This window comes from Molothrus ater, chromosome 3 (genome assembly GCF_012460135.2).
Source record: "Molothrus ater isolate BHLD 08-10-18 breed brown headed cowbird chromosome 3, BPBGC_Mater_1.1, whole genome shotgun sequence".
NCBI lineage: Eukaryota > Metazoa > Chordata > Aves > Passeriformes > Icteridae > Molothrus > Molothrus ater.
The window spans coordinates 100,208,840-100,229,530 of record NC_050480.2 but is presented as its reverse complement, the minus strand read 5'-3'; the positions used below and the strand labels follow the sequence as shown (position 1 = coordinate 100,229,530).

The following is a 20,691-nucleotide window of genomic DNA, read 5'->3' as shown; positions in this document are numbered from 1 at the left end:
TTCAACTGCAGTGAATGAGAAACTGATACAAATCCTTTTCTTGTCTTTTATATGCCATACAGCTACCTTATCTTTTGTAGAGGTCAGAGATACTGAACCCAAGTGCAGTTTTCCACGTCTGTCAGATCTACCATTTCTTCCTACTGTGCTTTTTATCTTTTGTATTTAAAAAAAAAAACCCCTCTGCTTCCATGCCACAGAAAGGCTAAGAGCTCCCGTCTTCAAACGGAATGCTTGTAGCTCTTGGCCACCAGGGAAGCAGCTGGCAGGTTGACAGATTTGGAGCTTGAGAGATGCTTTGTTCCATCTCAGCTCTGATTCAGCTTGATAATTTCTGACAGCAGTCCCCAATTGACATGACAGCTGGAGCCAGTATGAGATTAAACATTAGACAGAAGGGAGTGTGTGAGAGTTATTTAGTGCCTCAGTTGGGAAAGCTGAGTTCTGCATCTGGTAATGGGGGAAGAAAACTTTAGATATCCTTGGATGGGAAGCTGAAATAAATGGGAATGTTTCAGGAAGGCTCTGTAAGGTAGTAAGTGAGCAAACATAAGCCTGATAGAGAATTATGTGGTAAAGACTCTTAATTTTGTTGGTTGTGTTTTCTTCCTGTATCTTTATTTTTGCATACAAAACTCATCTGCTATATTTAGTGTTGAAAAACTAACAGTTCTCTTGCTGACAAACAGCTGAAAGGTTCTGATGAAACCTGGCTGTAGTATCAAGCGAAAATTCTGGGTGTCTTTCATAAGCTTTTTTTTCTGGGGAAAAAAAGGTATTTTCTGTAACCTTTATTAATTTCTGAGCTGCAACACTGAGCAACTGAGAAGTTACTTTACAAGAAGCACAGCTGGAGTTTAATCTGATTTTTGTCTTTGTAGTATTTGCTGAAATACTGTGAAGTTGCTAAAGAATCTTCTGTTAGAGCACTGCACAAATATTAGTTGAACTCAGCACTAAAGAGCTTACAGAATCTCTTGGGAAGGCATCAAACTAATGAAACTTAAGTGCCAACAGTAAACTCAAATCGTAATATGCTAAGAAAAGACAGAATTTATTTACAGAATTTGGTATTGCAGAAGCTTAAGCTTAGTCCCTGCTAACCTATAATTCATGGATTAGTACACTTTTATCTAAAAGGGCAAAAGAATTTAACTGATTAATGTTCAGCTTTTGATCTGATTTACCACTGAACACTTACAGCTTTTAATCTTGAAAGTATTTTATTAAGTTTTAATCTAAGGGGGGAGAATTATAAGTACTTAGAAAATAGGGTAAATTCTATCAGTGCTCATAGAATATGTGTGTCATTTAGTAGTAACATCAGCACTTTTTTTTACAGGATTCTATTTTGGACATTAAAGTACCTATATTCAAAGGACCTGGAGAATTGCCTGAAATCAGGTCTTACATGGAAGAATTCCCATTCCCGTTCTACATGATCCTTAGAGATGTGAACGCGCTCCCAGAAACTCTGAGCGATGCCCTCAGGCAGTGGTTTGAGCTGGTGACTGCCTCGGACACTCTTTAGACTTTGTAGACAAGGTCAGGACCTGATTGCTGCTGCTGAACTGCTGAAATACAAGAAACTGCATTTCATGGGAGGGGTCATAAAGCTCTTCCTGACTGGGATTATCCTGTGGGAGCTGCTCTGGGGCAGAGGCTGTGTAAGAACAGAATGGTTTGGGTGCATCCTCCCAAGGTGTCAAGAGGACAATTATGCAATGGTGAGACTGTCTCCTGCTATTCCCATAAGAAATGTAAAACTTGTCTCAAATTCTCTTCTAATAACTTATTACCTTGAAAAAAAAAAAGCGTTTGTAATATTAATAGAGGTAATATTATTCCTGCTGCTCCCTCCCTGCCGTTAGTAAAACCAGTCTTGTTCCTAGGAAGGCATTTCTGCATTAGAAGTTGAGGTGTCTCACAAATAAAGCCTTTTCCAGCATCACCCATGTGGAGGTGCCTCTGGGAAGGAAAGAGTGGGGGACCAGGAGAGGCACAGATGGTTTTAATCAACCAAAAAAAAAAAAAAAAAAGTACTTGAATACTTGCAACTATTCTGCGGTTTTAACGCATGATTTTTAATTATTGCCGATTTTTGCCTGACGATAGCAGCAGGGAGATTTCTGAATCACGCCATATACGCTGATCCCTGCCTTACCACTTTACACTGTGAAGTTTGCCCCGTCCGAGGCAGGCGTTGGGGATGTTTCATAAATCACGGACGTGATTTTTCATTGCAAAAGCTATGCATCTTGTATCGTCTGTACTAATAAAAAGAGGTACCACTCTTTGTAATTACGACGTCTGCGCCTTGAATTGATCAAAGCTGCAACAACCCGACCGGGCCGTGAGTGCCGCGGTGACGCAGGAAATGGCGGCCTCGGCCCCGCCCGCGCGGGGCGGGCTCGGCGGCCCCGTGGCGGGGCAGGGGCGGAGCCGCGTCATGGCCGCCGGGAGGCTCCCGCCGGCCGCGCTCACCCTCAAGCAGGTACGGGCACGGGGGCTCGGGCAAGCTGCGTCCTGTACAAACCATGGGGAACTCGGCGGTTGTTTAAATACCCCTCGAAGCAAAGCGCCGAGGGCGCAGCTCGCAGCAGTGCCCTGGGGCGGCGGGCAGACTTCCCTCTCTCCTTGGCAGTTCCTGAGGCGGCAGCAGGTCCTTCAGTTGTACCGCAAGATCCTGCGGGCTATCCGGGAGGTCCCTGCTGAGCAGGATCGCCGCTACTTAAAGGACTGGGCCAGGGAGGAATTCAAGAGAAATAAGGATGCTACAGAAGAGGTGAGGATAAGGAACCCGCCACTCTGATCGCCCGGCCTCGGGCATGGTCACTGCACCGTCCTGTCCTGTCCTCTGTCTTGGGGTTTGTTTTGTAGGTGTCGCTTCCAGACTGGTGAAAAGTCCCCTGTTATATTCCCTCATTTATGTGAAGAAATAATCCAGCATCTCTAAATAATATCCCCCCTCTTAGCAGTAGTGATGTTTCTTAAATTTCCAGAGAATAATCTGGAATTAAAAACCTGAACAACAAATACTGTACTTACTCAAATCACAGATCAGGAAAAATGTGTATATATATGGCAACTAACACAAACCTAGTGATAGTCAAGCTTTTTATAGCTTTTTTATCTTTAATTTCACTTATATTCAAGCAGAATACAATCAGATGGAATGGTTATGAATGTGAAGCTAGTGTGAAATGCAGAAACCTTCACATTTCTTGTACCTGTCCTGTTCTCTGCTCCCTAGTTCATTCCCTGTTCTAGCCAGTGCCCAAGGTGGCTGAATTATGCAGACAAAGCCTTAGAGCCCTTAGATAATGTTGAGAGAAACCAGCACCTGCTCTGTAAAACCCATCTCCATAATGCTCATGTGCTGGTCTCACTGCTGGCTTGCAAAGTCAATACACACAGGCATAAAGAAAACATTATTAGGGGTCTGAATTCTCTTTTAAACTGAGTATTAAAGCAAAGCTACAAACAAATACATTGTAAGGAACTGGAGAAAATGAATCCATTTATTTACCTGATTTTTAACCGTCTCAGTGTTATGTCACAGAAAGAAGTAAATTACAGAAGTGCCAGTAAGAGTTATATGTTATTGAATGTATTTTAATGCATTAAAAGTCTCCGTGTATGTATAAAACCCATGCTGTGTACAGATGTACAGTTCACTAGATTCCATTCTGTTTTACAGGATGCAATCAGGATGATGATTACTCAAGGCAACATGCAACTTCAGGAACTTCAGAGAACACTTAAGCTGGCAAAATCCTGATCTTCATTTTGTTGACAGTTTAATTTTTATTTATTGCAAATAGGCACAGTGTTTTTTTTCCAGAATGTGGTTACAATGGCAGCCTTTGCTGGCAACCAGGTAATGTTTGAAGGAGAAATCTACCACTGTGGGGGTTTTGGTTTTACCCCTTCCCCAATCCATTTCTCAGTTTTGCTACCCTCAGAAGTGGAAATCACTTGGACACAAAAGACATTAAAGAACTGCATGGATGATGTACCATGTGCTGCAGGAAAAGCAGAAAGCACCAAAAATTACAGTTAAAACAGCTGTGTTAATGCCAGTGCAATGGAAAATAAACATATGCCAGATTATTTTGTCTGCTTTTCACTGTGGTAGCTGTAATTGGTAATATTCACAGTGACAGCTGTTCATGTACTGTACCAAGGATTTTCACCAAAACTTGTGATTGAAAAAAGAATTTGGGATATATTGGCCTAGAACAAACAAACATTAAAAAATGTTTTGTTGTGTAGATGTTGTTTTTCAGTAGTAGCTAAATAAAACTTAAAAGGGGAGGTCTGTATTTATGAAAATGGGAGATTTTAGCTCCAGAGATGTTTATTACCAGATACCTTCAAACTATTATTTAAAAGTCAATATATAAAGAAGAATTACAGGTAGGAAATAACTGCAAAAGTTGTGGTTTGTTTATTCAAATATTATACTACTTCACTTTTAATTGTTACCTTGCAGCTGTTCTCACTTTCCTTGAGCTGTGGTGTATCTTTTTTTTTTCCATTTAATTTAAAAATGCCGGATGAGCTGGGGATTTTCTCCACAGAACTAGACAGGCAGCAGTAGATTGATGCCTTACTATTTTAATTTGTGATCCAAGATATGCAGGATCTCTTCCCTCTTCCATTCTACTATTGTAATTCCCTTGAGGAGAACCCCTGTTTCAAAGGTGGTTTTCTGCAGAGTTGCTGAGCTGCACAAACTGGCAGCAAATCTGGTAAATAGGTATCACCACTGGCACCAGGGAAGGGACAGGACAGAATTCCAGGCTAGGAGGAAATGACCCCAGTTGAGAGCAGGAGCTGTGGTTCAGATCTGTATAGACTGAAGCCTCTGAGCTTCAATCAGTCAGTGAAAAATACATATCTAAAACCGCTTCATTAAAAATTTACATTTTATTAACATTTTCTGGTAGAACAGACTGACAGAACATTTTTGTGTTGGGGATTTATTTTTCATGTTAAGAGGAAGTGCTGCTTAGAAAGGTATTTTGACTGAACAGCCATAACCACTGTTGGCTGTTACCACAGTAGCCTTCCATTCCCCTTCAGCCAGTGCTTGGATTTCTGTTCCTTAATCAGGAGGCTGTACCCTGCTGCCTCACCATGGTGCTTTCCTTTCAGAGCCCAGAGCATGCATTACCCCTTTGACTCCCAGTTTGTACATTTCCAGGTTGTGGGTATGTAATCCAGAGCTAGGACTGACAGACAGGGCCCTGGACAGATGTTGATGCCTTGAGTGCTGCTGCCATTCATCTTCACTGCTCTGTGGGCTTGCCAAGTATAAAACTGACAGCCAGAAGTTTAAAGAGTCCAAGTACAGCCTGTGAGGGTAAGTAAATTTACCTGAAGAGACAGGTAGGTAGGTCACAGCTGTTTTACAAAGTCCTTCACAGTTTTGAAGAAGGGAGGGGTATAGAAAGGAATTAGCAGAAAATGCTTCTCTTTCTTTTACCATACACTCACTGGCTTCAGAGAACCTCTAAAATCAGTAACCTGCAGCCTGGTTACTGCCTTAGGTTACTTGGTAATTACTTGGATTTACTTAAATTACTTGGACTTAGGAGTGTGGTCCAGTGTGGTCTGTATGGAAAGTAGAGCTAAAGCCACAGCCTCTCCCTTGAGCTTGGGCATCAGGAGTGTGTGTGTGATCTGTGCACAACTCAGCCCTGTAACTTCTGAAAGGGGCACCTGCACCAGCCAACAGCACTCAGTCCCTGCAGCCTCCCTCTGCACAGGTGGCAGATTCCACTTCTGTGTTTCATAACCACAAACAAAAAGCTTAGAAGTTAAAGTCCAAAATTCTGCTCCCCCTTCAGAGTCAAGTGAGGCAACTGTGTCAGTTTTCTGTGGCTAGAAAATGTTACACCACACATTTCTGAGCAACACTTACTTTAATTGCTTGGCAAGACATTAACTTCATCCAGGTGATACAAAACTTCAATAGCATGCTTCTGCATTCCTACTGTAGCTCAAACAAAACTGTAAACATACCAAAGTGTCTATGTTAGACTACAGAAGTCAGAGCAAGAAAACTAGTATTTCCATAGCTGCAGATACACTTCTTCTGTCATGATAGTGCATTAATAGGAACTTAAAAAGTATTGTTATATAATATGACTTTTTTGCTTTGTACATCTGCTAAGAAGACAAAAGCTTAATTACTAATTAGTGAATGGCATTCTTCAACACTGTAAAGTATTTTGTATTGATTTTAGAGCTCCTTAGTACAGAAAAAAAGTATTTTCCTCCTTGGCATAACAGTACCATCTGTGTTGGAACTGATTTTGAACAGTTGTTCTATCATGATCCGGTAAGTAAACATTTCTAGCAGAATCTGATGGAGCCTTCTCAGATGTGTAAGGAGGAAACTCTAAAGGGATGCAGATGGAATAGTTACAGTGCCTTGAAATTATCTGGAGTCTGTCAGCATGGACAACATTGGTCAATGAAAGTTCTGATTTTATAACAAAATACAGTGATAAAGCTTTTAAAATGATGAGTGCTGTTTTGTGGGACTGTTTGTCCTAAAACCTGTGGACTCATCAGGGCCCGGTCTTCTTTTTAGAGAAAGAAGGGAAAAAAATGGGAGGAACCATTCAGAGGAAAAAAAGGTAGACAGTCTGGGCAAGGTGCCTGGGAAAAAATCCTGACTGCAGAAAAATAAATTTTGAATTCAGGAAGCCAAACTTTCACTTCCTTAGATAAAGGACTTTTTCAAGTTTCTTCAATAGTAGACAATTTAGCCATTTCCTGCTTGAAGGAAAAAAAGATTTATATAAAACATCCAACCTAAAAAACAGACCATGGTTACAGTAAAATACTTGTCATCCATGCCCTAAACAAAATTCTTAGTCAGATTACTGGAGTAGAGCCCCAACAATAGTGTAATCACAAGGAGCTCTGCAAGCAGGACACCATTAAAAAAAGACAAATGAGATTTAGCACTTGTTTTAATAATGGAAAACCAAGAGAAAAGCAAAGTGAAGCTTCTGCTGAAGCTTCTATACCTATTGGGATGATTTGCCCTAGCATGTCCCTCCATGGTTGCCTGCCTTCTCCCAGCTGGAAGCCTACATCTGTCTGGGCTTGTACCTGGACTGGGTTCTTTAGCTTCTCTCCTGACTAGAGAGAGGCCCTGGCCCTGGGAGTATCTAAAATAGGATCAATAGCCCTTCATCACTAAGTAATTATGTCAAAAACTTTCAAACATCTTGGATTTATTTCAGTACTGGTAACAACATGTTTACATGTAGCATACAGTAGAACCATCTAGTCTGTGTCCTGTGTGGAAGTAAGGGAATTCCCTTTTCAGAAAGCAGTTTTGGTTACTAATGCAGTTTGGTTTCAAGCAGCATCTGGAAACTGAGAGTGCAATATTGACAGACTCTTGAAAATAACAAAGAAAGGATCTAATCTGCAGCATCTCTTCGTTATCAATATAGTTTGCATATGAACTCTCCTCAGTTATGGAGTTTCCAAAGTTATTTCTACTCCTGAAATAGAGTGTTGTGTTTGGATGTAACAGGCACTACAAATATCTATCAATATTCCCAATTCCCATACAGCAGGTTCCAAAATGAGTCCTGTTGTTTGATTAGCTGCCTGGCAGGTGCTAGCTCTCTTTCTGCACCTTAGTCCTTAATTTGCTCAGCTCCTCTTCTAAGCATTTGATGTGCTCCTTGAGTGCAGCTTTGTCCTGCTGCGCTCTCTGGTTGGCTTGGCACCGGGCTTCTTCTATCTTCCGCTCGTACCACTTCTCCATCTGCGTGGAGACGGCCTCGAAGAAGTACTGGGTTATCTCCAGGGCCTGGGAGGTGTCTCTGAGCGGAGGGGCAGGCGGGCCCTGGGGCTGCTGCTCCTGGCCCTGCTGTGCCCCACCGTGGTGCACAGCTTTGTGCCTCGACTGCCCACTTTTGCTGGACTTCTTTGTCTGAGTTCCTTTGTCAAGGAAGTAGCCGCTCTGTGGTTCAGTCTTTGCAGGTTCAGTCACTGGCCGCAAAGCAGCTTGAACTTTAACATGTCTTAATTTGGAGCCCGAAAGCTCAGAGGAGGGCAGCTCCTGCTGGAACCTGTGGAATGTGCTGGCACTCACAGCTTTGTCCTTTGGCCTGACATCTTGAGCAGGGGCAGAAGAAACTGGTCCACCAGCCACTACCTGTTGCTCTGTACCTATAGAACAAATTATAGACAATATATTAAGAAAAGCTCTGGGCATTTATTTTAGCACTCAGAAGACCTCGTTGTTTGATGAACGATGGGGTTTTGTATGTACCTTGTACAGGCTTATATTAGTTTATCACATCTTCAGAGTCAGGTGATGTAACAGAAAGTCATTAAAGGAGAAAAGCTGGCTCAGGCAAAGAAGTGCTGCATTGCAGCTGTGGATCTACAGATGGACAACAGCCAAAGGACATAAATATTAGCCAAAAATTCTTCACTGTGAGGCACTGGCACAGGTTACCCAGAGAAGTTGTGGTTGCCCCATCCTCAGAAGTGTGCAAGGCCAGGCTGGATGTGGCTCTGAGCAACCTGGTGCAGTGGAAAGTGTCCCTACCCATGTACCCATGGCAAGGGGGTTAGAACGAGATGATCTTTAGGGTCCCTTCCAATCAAAACCATTCTGTGACTTCATCAGAAGGCCATGTAACAACTGTCAATCTAGATTTCCAAAGTAGGTTCTGTCTGCTGATATTGATGAACTCCCTGCTTCTACAAAACTTGGAAGTCCCAGTAATTTTGGAAAGGTCACACATTTCTATGCTTTGGACTGTTCCAATACAGAATAGCTCACACTCAAGCACCACAAGATCTCTTATGTGCCTTTCTATTTGATGAGGCATCCATGCCTGTTCACTTTGCTTGGTGTTTGGGGGACATTGTATCTTACAGAAGCCAGGGCTCAGATACCATTCGGCTTTGCTGTGGACACCTGGCCTTTCTGCACATTTCTTTTTTTTTTTTTCCTTCAAAAGCTTCCAGGGCCAAGAGTTATTCAAAGCACCAAAGGACTTTTGCTTCAAAGACATAGCAGAAGCATCAGGAACAGTCAGTGGAATTCCACCAAGCCACCTCTTAAAATATTCCCAGTGGCTGCCTTGAAGTGTATTCAAATCCCAAGACATCAGCCATATGGAGGGGGGAAGCACACCACCAGAATTATGTAGTATTAATAATACAAGTATTAAAAAGTTAATCAGTTAATGAGCTCGCCCTTGAAGGAATATGACAGTTAAGTACCTGATGTGGTTGTACCCAATGCTCCATCTTGTTTAATGCAAAAGTGTGGCCCAAAGCTTTGTTCTGGCATCTGGACTCTGCTCCTTCCCCCATCTTCCAAGAGGCTGTTTGGAAGTGTGATGTAGGAATGCTGGTGGGAGCCCTCTGACTGCAGCACAGGCTGGTTGGCTTTACAGTCCTTGGCACTGTTAGGGTTGTTGTCAGTATCCAGGGTCTCAGTGAGAGACTCACAAGTGGACAAAGTTGATTTTGGTCTTGATGACCTGGAATCTCCAGAAAGCTTGAGCTCCAGATTCTGAATCTTCAACAAGCACCAGGTCTTCAGCTCATCAACCAAAGAAATCTATCAGAAAGAGACTGTAAATTACATAATCCCATTATGACATCCTGTGGTTTCTGGGCTGCTGAGGACATGTGGCAGGGACACAGAGAAGCAAGCTGGGTATCTATGGGCTTAGACTCCCTGTTCAGATGGGCATGCTGCACTGGGAATATTTAAAGGACTCCAGATCAAAAAAGGTGGAGAACTGTGCTAAGCTAGTGAGCTTATGAAAGGCAGTCTCTTTAATCCAAGCTACCACCCCTTAGATATGAATATTCTATTTCCAGTTCAACTCTGAGTACTTTATCAGGGATGACTTGTTTAATCATACAGCCAGTGCTACTTTCTAAGTGCAAGGAACACCACATGGTTATTTTTTAAGAGTGAAATTCAAATTAGACATTTCTGGGAGACAACTTTATACAATTACCAACCTCTGCTTCTCTGTTCATTCAGTCATAAAGGTGTGTCCCCCACTAAATGATAAATCAGTAACAGCTTTCAAATTACACAGATGCTTAATAAGTGTCAGCTGCAGATGCATTAAAATAATTTAAAATAGGAGTAGCTCTTTTCACCCTGTTGTTCATATGACATCATGAATTTAGGTCAGGCCCTCCTAGGCACAAGGATATTTAGTCAGTGTGTTTAGGAAAGCCCAATTCTGTTTTTTCAGGTGTTTCAATTAGACCTAACTGAGCAGAAACACTGACATCACTTAATTCAGTTCAGTGACGTATCACTCCAGCATCTTGTGTCTTAAATGGAGATTACAAGGAAATGGAGTACAAGCCTATATGTTCAGAAGCCTATACAAGACTTACGTCTCTTATAAAATAAAAATTAAAGCTGCCTTAGTTTGGAGAAGAGTGTTTGGTGGACATTGGACCCAAGTATCTTGATCAGTATCCTATGCAAGGATTATCACAGCTGTCAGTCTTTTTACATGGATTTGGAATGGTCTTACAAACACTCATGACGTTTTCCTAGCACAAAGTGTATTTCTCAATTCTTGGAAGAATACCAATAATGAGAAAATGAACTGTATTTTAAATTCATCTGTGTGAGTGGAGAAACACAAATTTCTCAGCAGGTTTGAAATGGTGAGTTTTTGCAGGAGCTGGATCTCTGTGGGAGCAGTTGTTCTTGTCCTGCTGGTTGAACAAGCATACCAAAAAGGACTTTCCTATTGGCAGTAATACACAGCTTGGAGATGGTGCTGTGTTGGTAACATCAGAGGAAAGAACTTCAGCCTTTTAATACATGGGGAGGAAAAAGATCAGATGGAGAAGAAGGGAGAGATTCCCAGGGCCCACAACCAAACGGATGAGAAGGAACAACACAGATCTTTGTCTTTTTTACTATTTGGATATGTTCCTGCATATTCTCTAATGAAGCAAAAGCTGAAAGCACAACTGTGAAAAATTTAGTGATGGAAATTTTTGCAAATCACTATGTTAGAAAAATGGTATTTTGTTGTAGAACCCACACTAGAGATGCACCAAATTAAATTACAGCAGTGGGACTGGATTTCACGTTGCTCATTTCTAATGCAAAAACATCATAAATTTGGTTTCGTGACTAAGATGGTGGGTAGGAATAATTTGGTCTTTGAAGCTCTTTTACCTGTTTTAACAGACGTGACACATCTCTGATATTTTCTGCCTGCTGGAATGAAACTCCGGAGCTGACCTGCCAGGGGATAGAGTTAGAGGGAGGGGCTGTGTGAAGCCCTACCTGCCGCTTCTCCCCCTCACTCTTCTCCAGCTCCGTGTGCTGCTGCAGGCGGTGAAGGCACTCTGTCCTCTCTGCCGACAGCCGCTCGGCCATCAGCTTGTCCAGAACTCGGAGCTGTGGGGAAAACACTGTGCAGCTGAGATCATCGTGTTAGAAACCAAACTCCCATCTGTGAACCCTGTAAATCCAACTACAGTCTGTCTTTCAGTCTTGGTTTCTAGCAATGCTGCCAACTACAACTAGATGTAGCTTGCAAAGAGGCTCAATCACCAATTAATAAGTCACCAATTAAAAGTCACCAATTAATAACTATTAAATTAAAAATAAAAAGTAATTTAGAGGATCTTGATTCTCAATGCATACATAATTCAGCAAGAGGGATTTTGACAATTATGAACTGACTAGTCATAATTGGGACTGCCTTCTTTCCCTCTTAATGGCTCAAGCCCTTAAGATTTGTTGTCTAAAGAAGCACCAGAAGCCACTTAAGACATTAAATGTGTTTTTTCTCAAGACTGTGGTTTGCAACATCAGTTCCCAGTGGAATGTCACAGTTCTCTGGACTTGAGTATTAGAGTTCAGCTTTGCTTTTACAACACAAGAAGCAAAAAATGAATCATTGCAGTGAAAATATTAATGAAGTTTAGGATATGTTTCTAAATCATATAGGCAAGCAGAACTTCAGGTCATGTACTTACTTGATGTTGAGTTTTGCTTTCCATCTGGCCCAGCTTAATATTCATTTTATCTTGTACTGTCCCAAGCTCAGCTTTTATCTCTTCCACTGTTGCATCCAGCTGATTCTCCAGTTTATTTATCAGGGGCTCACACCGACATCCATTTATGGGTGCCTGAAAGGAGCGATGATGATACATTTACTTGCTACACCCCACCCTCTTAGCACACTTGGAACATTATCACAGCCTCCTTCAGTCAGCCCTGGGTTCTTCTATCCCATGTACTATATCTCACCCTCCTGACAGTATCTTACAGCAGCCCAGCAGATGGGCTGTTAGTTGAAAAAGCACAGCTTACACAGGGATTGATTTGATATGTATGGACACACCCTAATACAGCAGTGTTGATTTCACTGGGGCTACAAGCAGCACTGAGCTCAGAGCTTCTGTGCTGGCTGAGGGAATACCACCACACAGGCCTATACCCTGTGTCTCAATGCTGTAATCTCAATGCTGTAATCCAATTCTGGATGGCAAGCCCTCTCTGCTTCTGTTTGCCCTCACCCTCCTGACATTCAGCTGCCCCTTGCCTGCTGGGCACTCCTCTGCCTGCCTTTGACTCATGTGACACCATCCTATGGCCCCTCTGCAAGGGCAGCTGCAATGACCACATCTAAATCTCTCTGGGAGATGGTCACAAAAGGCCAGCAGGACAAGCAAGGACAGCTAAACCTCATCAGCTTCTTCTGCAGCCCAGAGGCAGAAAGTGGCTCCTTCAGGGCTGTGCCAGTAGCCCAAGGCAGCTGCTCTGAACTCTGTCTGCAAAGGAGCCTCCCTCTCTTCTTTAGCCCCACAGCAATGTTTCATAACTTGGGGGTTATTCCCTTGGCAGGGAAAGGTGGGTGGTTTGCTGAGTACTAAAGAAAGCTTCAGAAGTACATGTACTTCAGAAATTATGTTTGCTATTCATGGCCTCAGGGCATCAAAGAAGACAGACAAGCAAAAAAGAAAAGGAGAGAGGAGTGTCATGTATTTCAGGAAATACTGTATTGGAGTCTAGCACTATTAAACTAATCTTTGTGAACAGATGAGATTTGTGTACAAGTCCTGTCTGCTTTCTGCACTTCTCTACTCCCCAAGTCCTTCTGCACCTCTCTGCTCTTTTATCCCTTTAATGTATGAAAGGTCCCCCAGCCTTCCTGATGTCTGCTATAGGATAATTCCATAGTGCCCCGTCTGGAAATTTCTCAAACATTACATGGAGAGGTTGGAAAGCAGTAAACAGCCAGTAAAACCTTAGAAGTCTGACTTCAATGGTCTTCAGAATCTGCTGAAATTCTGAACTACAGGAAGGGACTTACAAGAGCTGATGGATGGATGCGAGAAGCTAAGGAAATGAAAGGATAGACCTTCCAGGAGTACAGGAGGGCAATATTGAAAAAACAACAATACAGATATCTACAGTGTCTACAGGATAATTTAATGTCTGTTCTTATGCTTTCTTATAAATGTCTACTGGTAATTAATTGTATAAAGTGACTAAAATATTATTCTCCAAACTGGAATAAATGCACGTGGCCTGGTAGCTCCAGGTTTATTTGTTTACCAGTTTCTATAGAAATACTGCCCCCAGTAAACATAGAATACCCAAAGACATGTTGCAAAACCCAGAAAGAAATGGAACAAAATCTATTACTCAGCCTCTTGGTTTAGGTAGCAAGCTTTTGGTGCTCACACAGAAAATTTCCAAGGGAAAGCAGTTTCTTCTGTCAGAACTCTTAATATTCCAAAGTATATAATGAAATTTCTCATGCCATTTCCAATCACCCTTTACCTTTGCAGATCAGAACTACTTAAGTATGTCTTCTTTAACAGGCACAAAACCAGCTTATTGTTTGCCAGACTTCAGGCCAAAATGCAGCTGAAGCCCAAGCAAGGAAAACCAATCCCAAGCCATGATTCATGGCCCTGAGAGTGCAGTTAGTGGAGCATATTTTCCATCCATTACCTGTGTGCCAGCTCCCCAGGCTGCTGGCAGTGTGTCCCCCTGGGAGGGCAGTGGCTCACCTGCATCACCTTCCCGTCCTTCCCTCGGTAGAGTGTGTAGAGCTGGTAGGCTCGGACCTCGTGGGGAGGGGGTGGAGAGGAGCAGTGGTGTTTGCTTCTGCGCTTAGGCACGTTCTTCTGGGGCTGAGGGAGTGCCTGCTGGTCAGCTGGGGAGATGGGGTCTGAGAGTGCTGAAACCTGCACAACATACACACAATGTTTTGCCTACATGAGCACCTTGGTAAACTATTCCTGGTAGGAATGGACAAATTTATTGTGACAATTACAGCAAAAATCACTTTTATCTGAAGATTATCTCTGCCCCAGGAGCATGGTGGGGCTCCTGCCCCAACACACCAAAGGGACCCACACCACTTCTGAACAGCTATCCCTTCTTTCTCTCTGCTGTTTTAAATCTATTTATACCTTTTCCTTTGGCTTTTTCTTTTTGCTCTTTTTCCCTTTGGGATCTGGTGAGGCTGACCGGGGTTTATCCTTCAGATTGTTCTTCCTCTCTGGGGGCTGGTCGCTGCTTGGTGTGTCATCAGCAGCTGAGACACTGCCCTGCTTGAAGCAAAGACAGGGAGTTCAGAGCAGTTGTAGAGATGGGGAAAAGGAGCCTCTTCTTCGATTGCCCAGCTTTAAGCTGCTCTGCACATGTGAGTGGGAAATGCTTTAGCAGCAGAGCATGGCAAACTGCCTCGGCAGCTGCTGGGGCCATGCACAGTGATGGCTCCAAACAGACTGTGTCCTTAATGGGTTTTGGTGACAGTCCCTCCTTACAGCAGATCCAGCTGGTAATGCCAGGCTGTACCTTGCTCTGCACCACTTCATCCCGTGGCACCGACTGAGCCCTCCTTTCCTCCTTCAGTCTCTCTCTCTTCTTCCTCAGGCTTCTCCCACGGTTAAAACGCGAGACCTGAAGACAGACCACACTGTTACTCAGTGATGTCATGCTCTTTCCTACCACAGAAGACAAGTAACAGAGCAGACCTTTTCCTTTCCTGAAAGGCAAGAGATAAAGGAGAGTGCACTGCCAGATGGACACTGATGAGCCAAGCAACGTGGGTGTTTATGGCTGTGAAAACACATCAGCACTGAGCTCAGTCTGTTGGAGCACTCTGCTGTCCCCTAGAAGGGTGAACACCTCCTCTGCTGTCTTTGGGCTGGTTCCCAAGCCAAGCCCAGCCCTTTTCATGCAGAGGTGACCAGGATTGTGCCTGGTCTCATGCCCTCCTGCCTTCTGGCCTGAAGAGCATTGCAGAATTTCACACACAGCTGCGAAGTATAAACAGGACATAAACGTTTTGTCCCTGTTGCAAAGCATCCTCCAGTGCTAACCACCCTTCTGGGGATAGGATATGTCAAGAGGCAGGCAGCAGAGAGACACAACTCAGGATCTTCAGGGTACAGGGCAACTTTCTAACCCCTGGGCCACTGCAGGGAACAAGTGCCTCTGAACAAGTGCCACCCTCTGCCAGTCAGGACACAGAGACCTCTGACAGCACTTCATGCTGAGGCTTAATCTGCACACCTTGCTCGCTTTGGGGGCTGAAAGGCTCTAATGTCAATAGACCTGAGCCCTGCCCACCATGCCAGCAGAAATGTAGGAACCTTTCACAGCAGAAGACAAGGAACAGGGGATGCAGCCTCCCAAGATTAAGTGGCCTCAGTTCCATGTGTATGTGTGTGTGTTGGGGAGAAGATGTGTAATGTACCTGTGATGCTTTAGTGAGCAGGAGTGCAACCTCGGGGTTATTGTGCTGTCTGGCAACCTCTAGAGGGGTCTGGCCTGCCTGAGAGAAAAAAGAAAATAGCACTTCCTTCAAAACACAAGCTACTGGAAACATGACATTTCTCCAACCAAGTTCAGTATATACTCTGTGCACAAAAGTGACTAATTGCATTAATTTACTCAGATATAAATCAACATTTCACAACCAAGTATTTTCTACCAAGCCTATGAGGAATGTTGAAGAGACTCTACATCAATATAAAATACCAAAGAAACTCTGTGTCCTGCTTACATTGTTGACAACGGATGCATCAGCCCCTGCCTCCAGCAAGAGCTTCACCACCTTCTTGTGATTTAGAGCAGCAGCTACATGGAGTGCAGTATCCCCTGCCTGCAAGTCAGAAAGCAGAAAACAAACTTGTGACACTAGTCCTTGGGTCTTACCCTACAGAATTCACATCTCCCTAAAAAATGTTCAGAGATGAAAAAAACTACACTTGCTGATGCAACAACTAAGCTTAAATAAGGCCCGGTCAATAAAAAATGACTGACTGGGGAGGAAGATGACAGGAGGGGGTAAAGAGCTACTTCAGCCTGGGTTTGAGAAATGCAGCTGGGGCACTGGTGATCTGATTTATCTAAACCAAGTGACACATGATGCAGCTTGGAGACAGCCCAGCTCTACCTCCAGTAAATGGATATAACATCTGAGGGTAGAACAAGTTTTCCCACTACAACCTTCTCTTCTTTTTTTCCCCCAGGTTTGATTATTTGGCGTGCAGGTGGTGATGTATCACGTTACTCAGAAATACTCAGGTAAGTACTGGCAGCGAGATGGTTGGCATGCTCTTGCCAGGTTTCCTCAAGAAGAACAGATTTTGGATCAGAGCCAGGAGGCAGTCTGGGTCCAGCACTAACACACTGCCCTGCCCTTGTCCTGGTGCAGTGAGGTGAAGACAGCCGGGATCAGATTTGGGCACTGGTAACAGAGCCAGCAACTGTTCAAGTGGGACTGGACACGTGTGTACAATGCCTTCCTGTCCCCCTGGTCTTGCATCTGGCCTTCATAAAATTAGATTTCCTCAGGACTAGTGCCTGTTGCTAACTTAGATGAGGTGTACTCCTAAATTAAATCATTCTGTGGGCAAATATGGAACAACTTCAGGTAGTGCTGGGGAATGAGGGAAAGGGATGTCTCTCTAGGCTAGGTTCACACCAGTTGATCTTAATATTCAGTAGCTCATTTTGCAAGTTAAGAAACTCATTTCCAAATGAAATTACATAGTAAATTTCACATGCTGAAACCTATTTTGTTTGCTGTAATATCTCATCGTGAAGAAAGAACATTAAATGTACAGTTCAGAAAACATCTTTATGATCCTCAATTACACATGGAAGATTTCCCAGGAACATGAGAAAGCATGGTTAAGCACCACATAATATGTTTATTTAGCAGATTTAAAATGTTTTAATGTACCAGTTTCATTCCCTTCTACTACCCAATTAGGCTATCCTATAGGTACAGCAATCAGTTACTTCCCTATAAAACAACTCTGGATGATTAATCCTAGGCTGGACTGATCATTACTTTGAATTTAGAGCATGCTTTGTCTTCACTTTTATGTCCTCCTAATTCTCCCCACTGCAAAATGCAGCAAAGAAAAGTATTCCAGAGGAATTTGCACTTTAGTAGCATCTAAATGTCAGTGAGTTGTGCTTCACAATGTCTCTGTAATGGCTATAAGATCATTAAATCACCTCATAAATAAGCAATGCTTTAAAGAAATAATGCAAATGTGATGGCAAAATAATAAACCACTGATATGCCATTACTTTAAGGCTATTCTTAAAAGCTTAGGCATTTGGTGGTACAGTGGAACACACAGAGTGAAGCAGGATTACTTGGGTAGGAATTCCTCTTCCCAACAACTGGCCATATGCAAAGGGCACAGAGTCACAATGAGGTTCATGCACTGACCTGGTTCTTTTCATGGACAGAACAGAAAGCACTGAGCAGCACCCTAATGATGGGCAAGTGATTATAACGAGCAGCCACATGCAGACAGGTATCTCCTGCCTGCAAACAGAAACAAAGCTCTGAGCATGTAATCACTGTGAGAAAGCCTGTACTCATCATGATGTTCAGGGATGAAATAATCCTATTAAATCAGAAAGAGCAGTAAACACCACACACCTCCACAGAATAGCAATGCTGTCTTCTCTGCAGTACAAAATCTGCTACCATGGGTGGGAAAGTTTAGCAAGAGCTGGGGTCAGGCAAGGGGGGAGCATGAGCTCTTTAACCACTGATGGGAAATACTGGAAAAATAAAATGCTATTTTACTGGCTTTTAAACCCTGAGTTAGTTATATTTTCCCATTACATCTGTTCTTCTGAACCACAACCCAATGCAATTTGGAATCTCAACTTGGGGTTGCACATAATGTAGAAAACATGAGTGGCAGCATTCTTGTGAAGGGTGGCACTTGTGCAGCTGAGCCTGGGAGCTGCACAAAACCCCACAGGTTTCCATTTCTCTGCCCACTTTGTTATCAAGCAGGGCAAAAATATCTGGTTTCCTTTTGTAGATTGTTTTTATTTTTCTTTATCTATCATGCCAGAATCATTATAAAATAGGAGGAAAGCTGTCTGAAGCTGAAGCCACCTTGAATCTACCTCATTTGAGAGATAGACATACGGTGTATATGATCTGCAGATCTGAAGCCTTTCACCATTGTCTGTGCAACAGCAAAACCCCATTTGGCTCCTTCTATCCTTGCTCAAGAGATGGGTACAAGTAGTGAATCACTCAATCCTACCAAAAGTATTCCTGTGCATGGTGAATACAATGGTTGGGTAGTGGGGTTTTTTCAACATAATTTATAATAAAAATCATTGCTTAAAGTCTTTCTAAGTATTTCTACGAGTTAAAGCAATATACCTAAAAGAAAGTCACACAAAAATGAACATGTTATTTCCAAAACTCACATTATTTTTGAGGTCTGCTCGAGATCCTCCAAGTAACAAAACACGAGTACTCTGCGAATGGCTATTCTGGCAAGCCAGGTGAAGAGGTGTGTTACCTGCCTTAGAGAAATACAGGAAAATATAAAAGCCATATTTAGATATTGGACATAAGCATTAAAATATAAAATCTCACAGATCTTTGCTAAAGAAGATCCACCCAAGGGTGGGAAACTGTTGTTTTCCCAAAGATATGAGAATGAACCTGGAGACTGAAATCTCCACTTCATTCTGGCAATGGCTTACCAGGGATATAATAAAGGCACAAATAGGACAGTATAATGATATCTGCATTGGTCAAATCTGTTTACAGGAAGAAAGAACTCTAGAAACTGTCTCATTCATTAGTCTCAAACAGCAGTATTAAATACTTAATTTAAAGAACTGTAATTCTTCTGCTTTGGGTTTCCCCACGCACAGACACAAAAAACCAAACTGCCATGGCATGGGATCTTTGATCCCAGCCACGAATGTTGCAGGGTATTGAGCAGACCAGGGTCACAACTCCTGTCTCCTTACAATTGTAATACAAACCAGCTTGAAGTCTGGCTGGGTCTGCAGGTGCTCTCACTGGGCAGGATACAGATTTTAGGCTACCAAGAAGCTTTGGTGTTCAGAAGGCACACCAGTCTAGCCAAGATGAGAAGGGAGGGCAAAAAGCCTCCCAAGCTGCAGAGAATCACATGCTATGGTTCCTCAAAGAAGAAAATGTGCAGAAGTGGACAGAAATCAAAGAAGTGCTGGCTTGTGTATTGTCTTTCTAACAGGGTGAATGATTTTATTGGTCTGACAAGTTTTTTCTGGCAGCACTTGGTTTTTGTTGGTCTGAAAACATTCAGGGTTTTTGGCTCTTGGGAGCAAGAAATTAAATCACCTCAGGTAAAAAGGTTTACCAGGCTTACTACGCTGTCTGTTCACCTTGATTTTGTCCTTTGATTTGTCCCCCTTGCTTTCAAGACACAGATCAAAGCTGCAGGGTTTGAATTACAAAAGCCAACTCTCAGATGTGGTCTTAGGTCTTCACTTGCATATTATAGACCTGAATATGAGTGTGTCAGGCTCTAAGCTGTGGCAGACATGAACATTTCTCTTCTCAGCTAAATTGTGTTTAAGTGTCAATTTTTTTCCCTCAGAGGTTTATCTCTGCAATGCCTTTATCATTTACTGTTTGGCAGGTTGGCCCTGGTGGGAAGGCAGAGGTCCTGTGCAGCAGGTGAGGACTTCAGTTCTGCAAGAATGGCAGTGCCAAGGGTCAGAGCTCACAGAGTGGCTCGTCTGGCTCATCTCCCATGGGGTGACAAATCTCTCACCAATTTCTGAGAGGGAGAGAAGCTCCAAGTTTTACCAGTCTGGGAATCTTCACTGAAATGTACAGACTGATGAAGAATCTAAAAATAAGGATCTACGACTGATCTCACTGGATGATCTGTCAAAGCAGAAAAGGTTTTATTAAGCCAACTTAAATAAAAATAAACTGCACCTTCAGGGTGACTACTGTGCAGGAGAAATACAGCTACCCAAAACACAGTGTCAAATCCTTCCCATCTTCTGATGCTTCACAGGTTTGGCAAATCTAGCAGCCCATATCTGTCCCATCCATCCAAAATGACACAATACCCAGGTGTAAGTCAACAGCCTGTGGGATGCTCCTGCCCATGGCACTCAACCCTGGCTGCCAGAAAAGCTGACAGAATGATAATGCCTTGTCATCAGTAACACAAAAAGCTGAGAGAACAGAGAAACCATTTTGGGATTAAGTAGACTTAAGCTCTTAATTTTTCTTGAAAACAAAGGTAAAAGCACGTGCAAGCATGCATGATTCCCACATTTTTCAGCAGCTCCTGAGAATATATCTTGTCCATTAAAAACCACCC

General features: G+C 42.9%; 3 protein-coding genes across 3 annotated transcripts in view; 2 read left to right on the top strand and 1 right to left on the bottom strand.

Moving 5' to 3' along the window:
* Positions 1–2,301, top strand: part of MDN1 (midasin AAA ATPase 1) — a 93,678-nt gene extending 91,377 nt beyond the window's left edge. The window contains 1 exon segment of the mRNA XM_054514215.1: positions 1,343–2,301. Coding sequence (XP_054370190.1) covers positions 1,343–1,531 — 189 coding nt within the window. The 3' untranslated portion in view covers positions 1,532–2,301.
* Positions 2,302–2,417: 116 nt separating this feature from the next.
* Positions 2,418–4,113, top strand: LYRM2 (LYR motif containing 2). The gene is made up of 3 exons (XM_036380002.2): positions 2,418–2,494; positions 2,645–2,785; positions 3,701–4,113. The coding sequence occupies exons 1-3, from the start codon at positions 2,450–2,452 to the stop codon at positions 3,779–3,781; spliced, it is 267 nt and encodes an 88-aa protein (XP_036235895.1). The 5' UTR covers positions 2,418–2,449; the 3' UTR covers positions 3,782–4,113.
* Positions 4,114–4,913: 800 nt separating this feature from the next.
* The window catches only part of ANKRD6 (ankyrin repeat domain 6), an 87,669-nt gene continuing 71,891 nt past the window's right edge, over positions 4,914–20,691 (bottom strand). The window contains 11 exon segments of the mRNA XM_036380000.2: positions 4,914–8,208; positions 9,277–9,619; positions 11,336–11,449; positions 12,034–12,186; positions 14,080–14,256; positions 14,485–14,622; positions 14,873–14,977; positions 15,777–15,854; positions 16,086–16,184; positions 17,772–17,870; positions 18,782–18,880. Of these exon segments, the coding sequence (XP_036235893.1) occupies positions 7,652–8,208; positions 9,277–9,619; positions 11,336–11,449; positions 12,034–12,186; positions 14,080–14,256; positions 14,485–14,622; positions 14,873–14,977; positions 15,777–15,854; positions 16,086–16,184; positions 17,772–17,870; positions 18,782–18,880 (1,962 nt within the window). The 3' untranslated portion in view covers positions 4,914–7,651.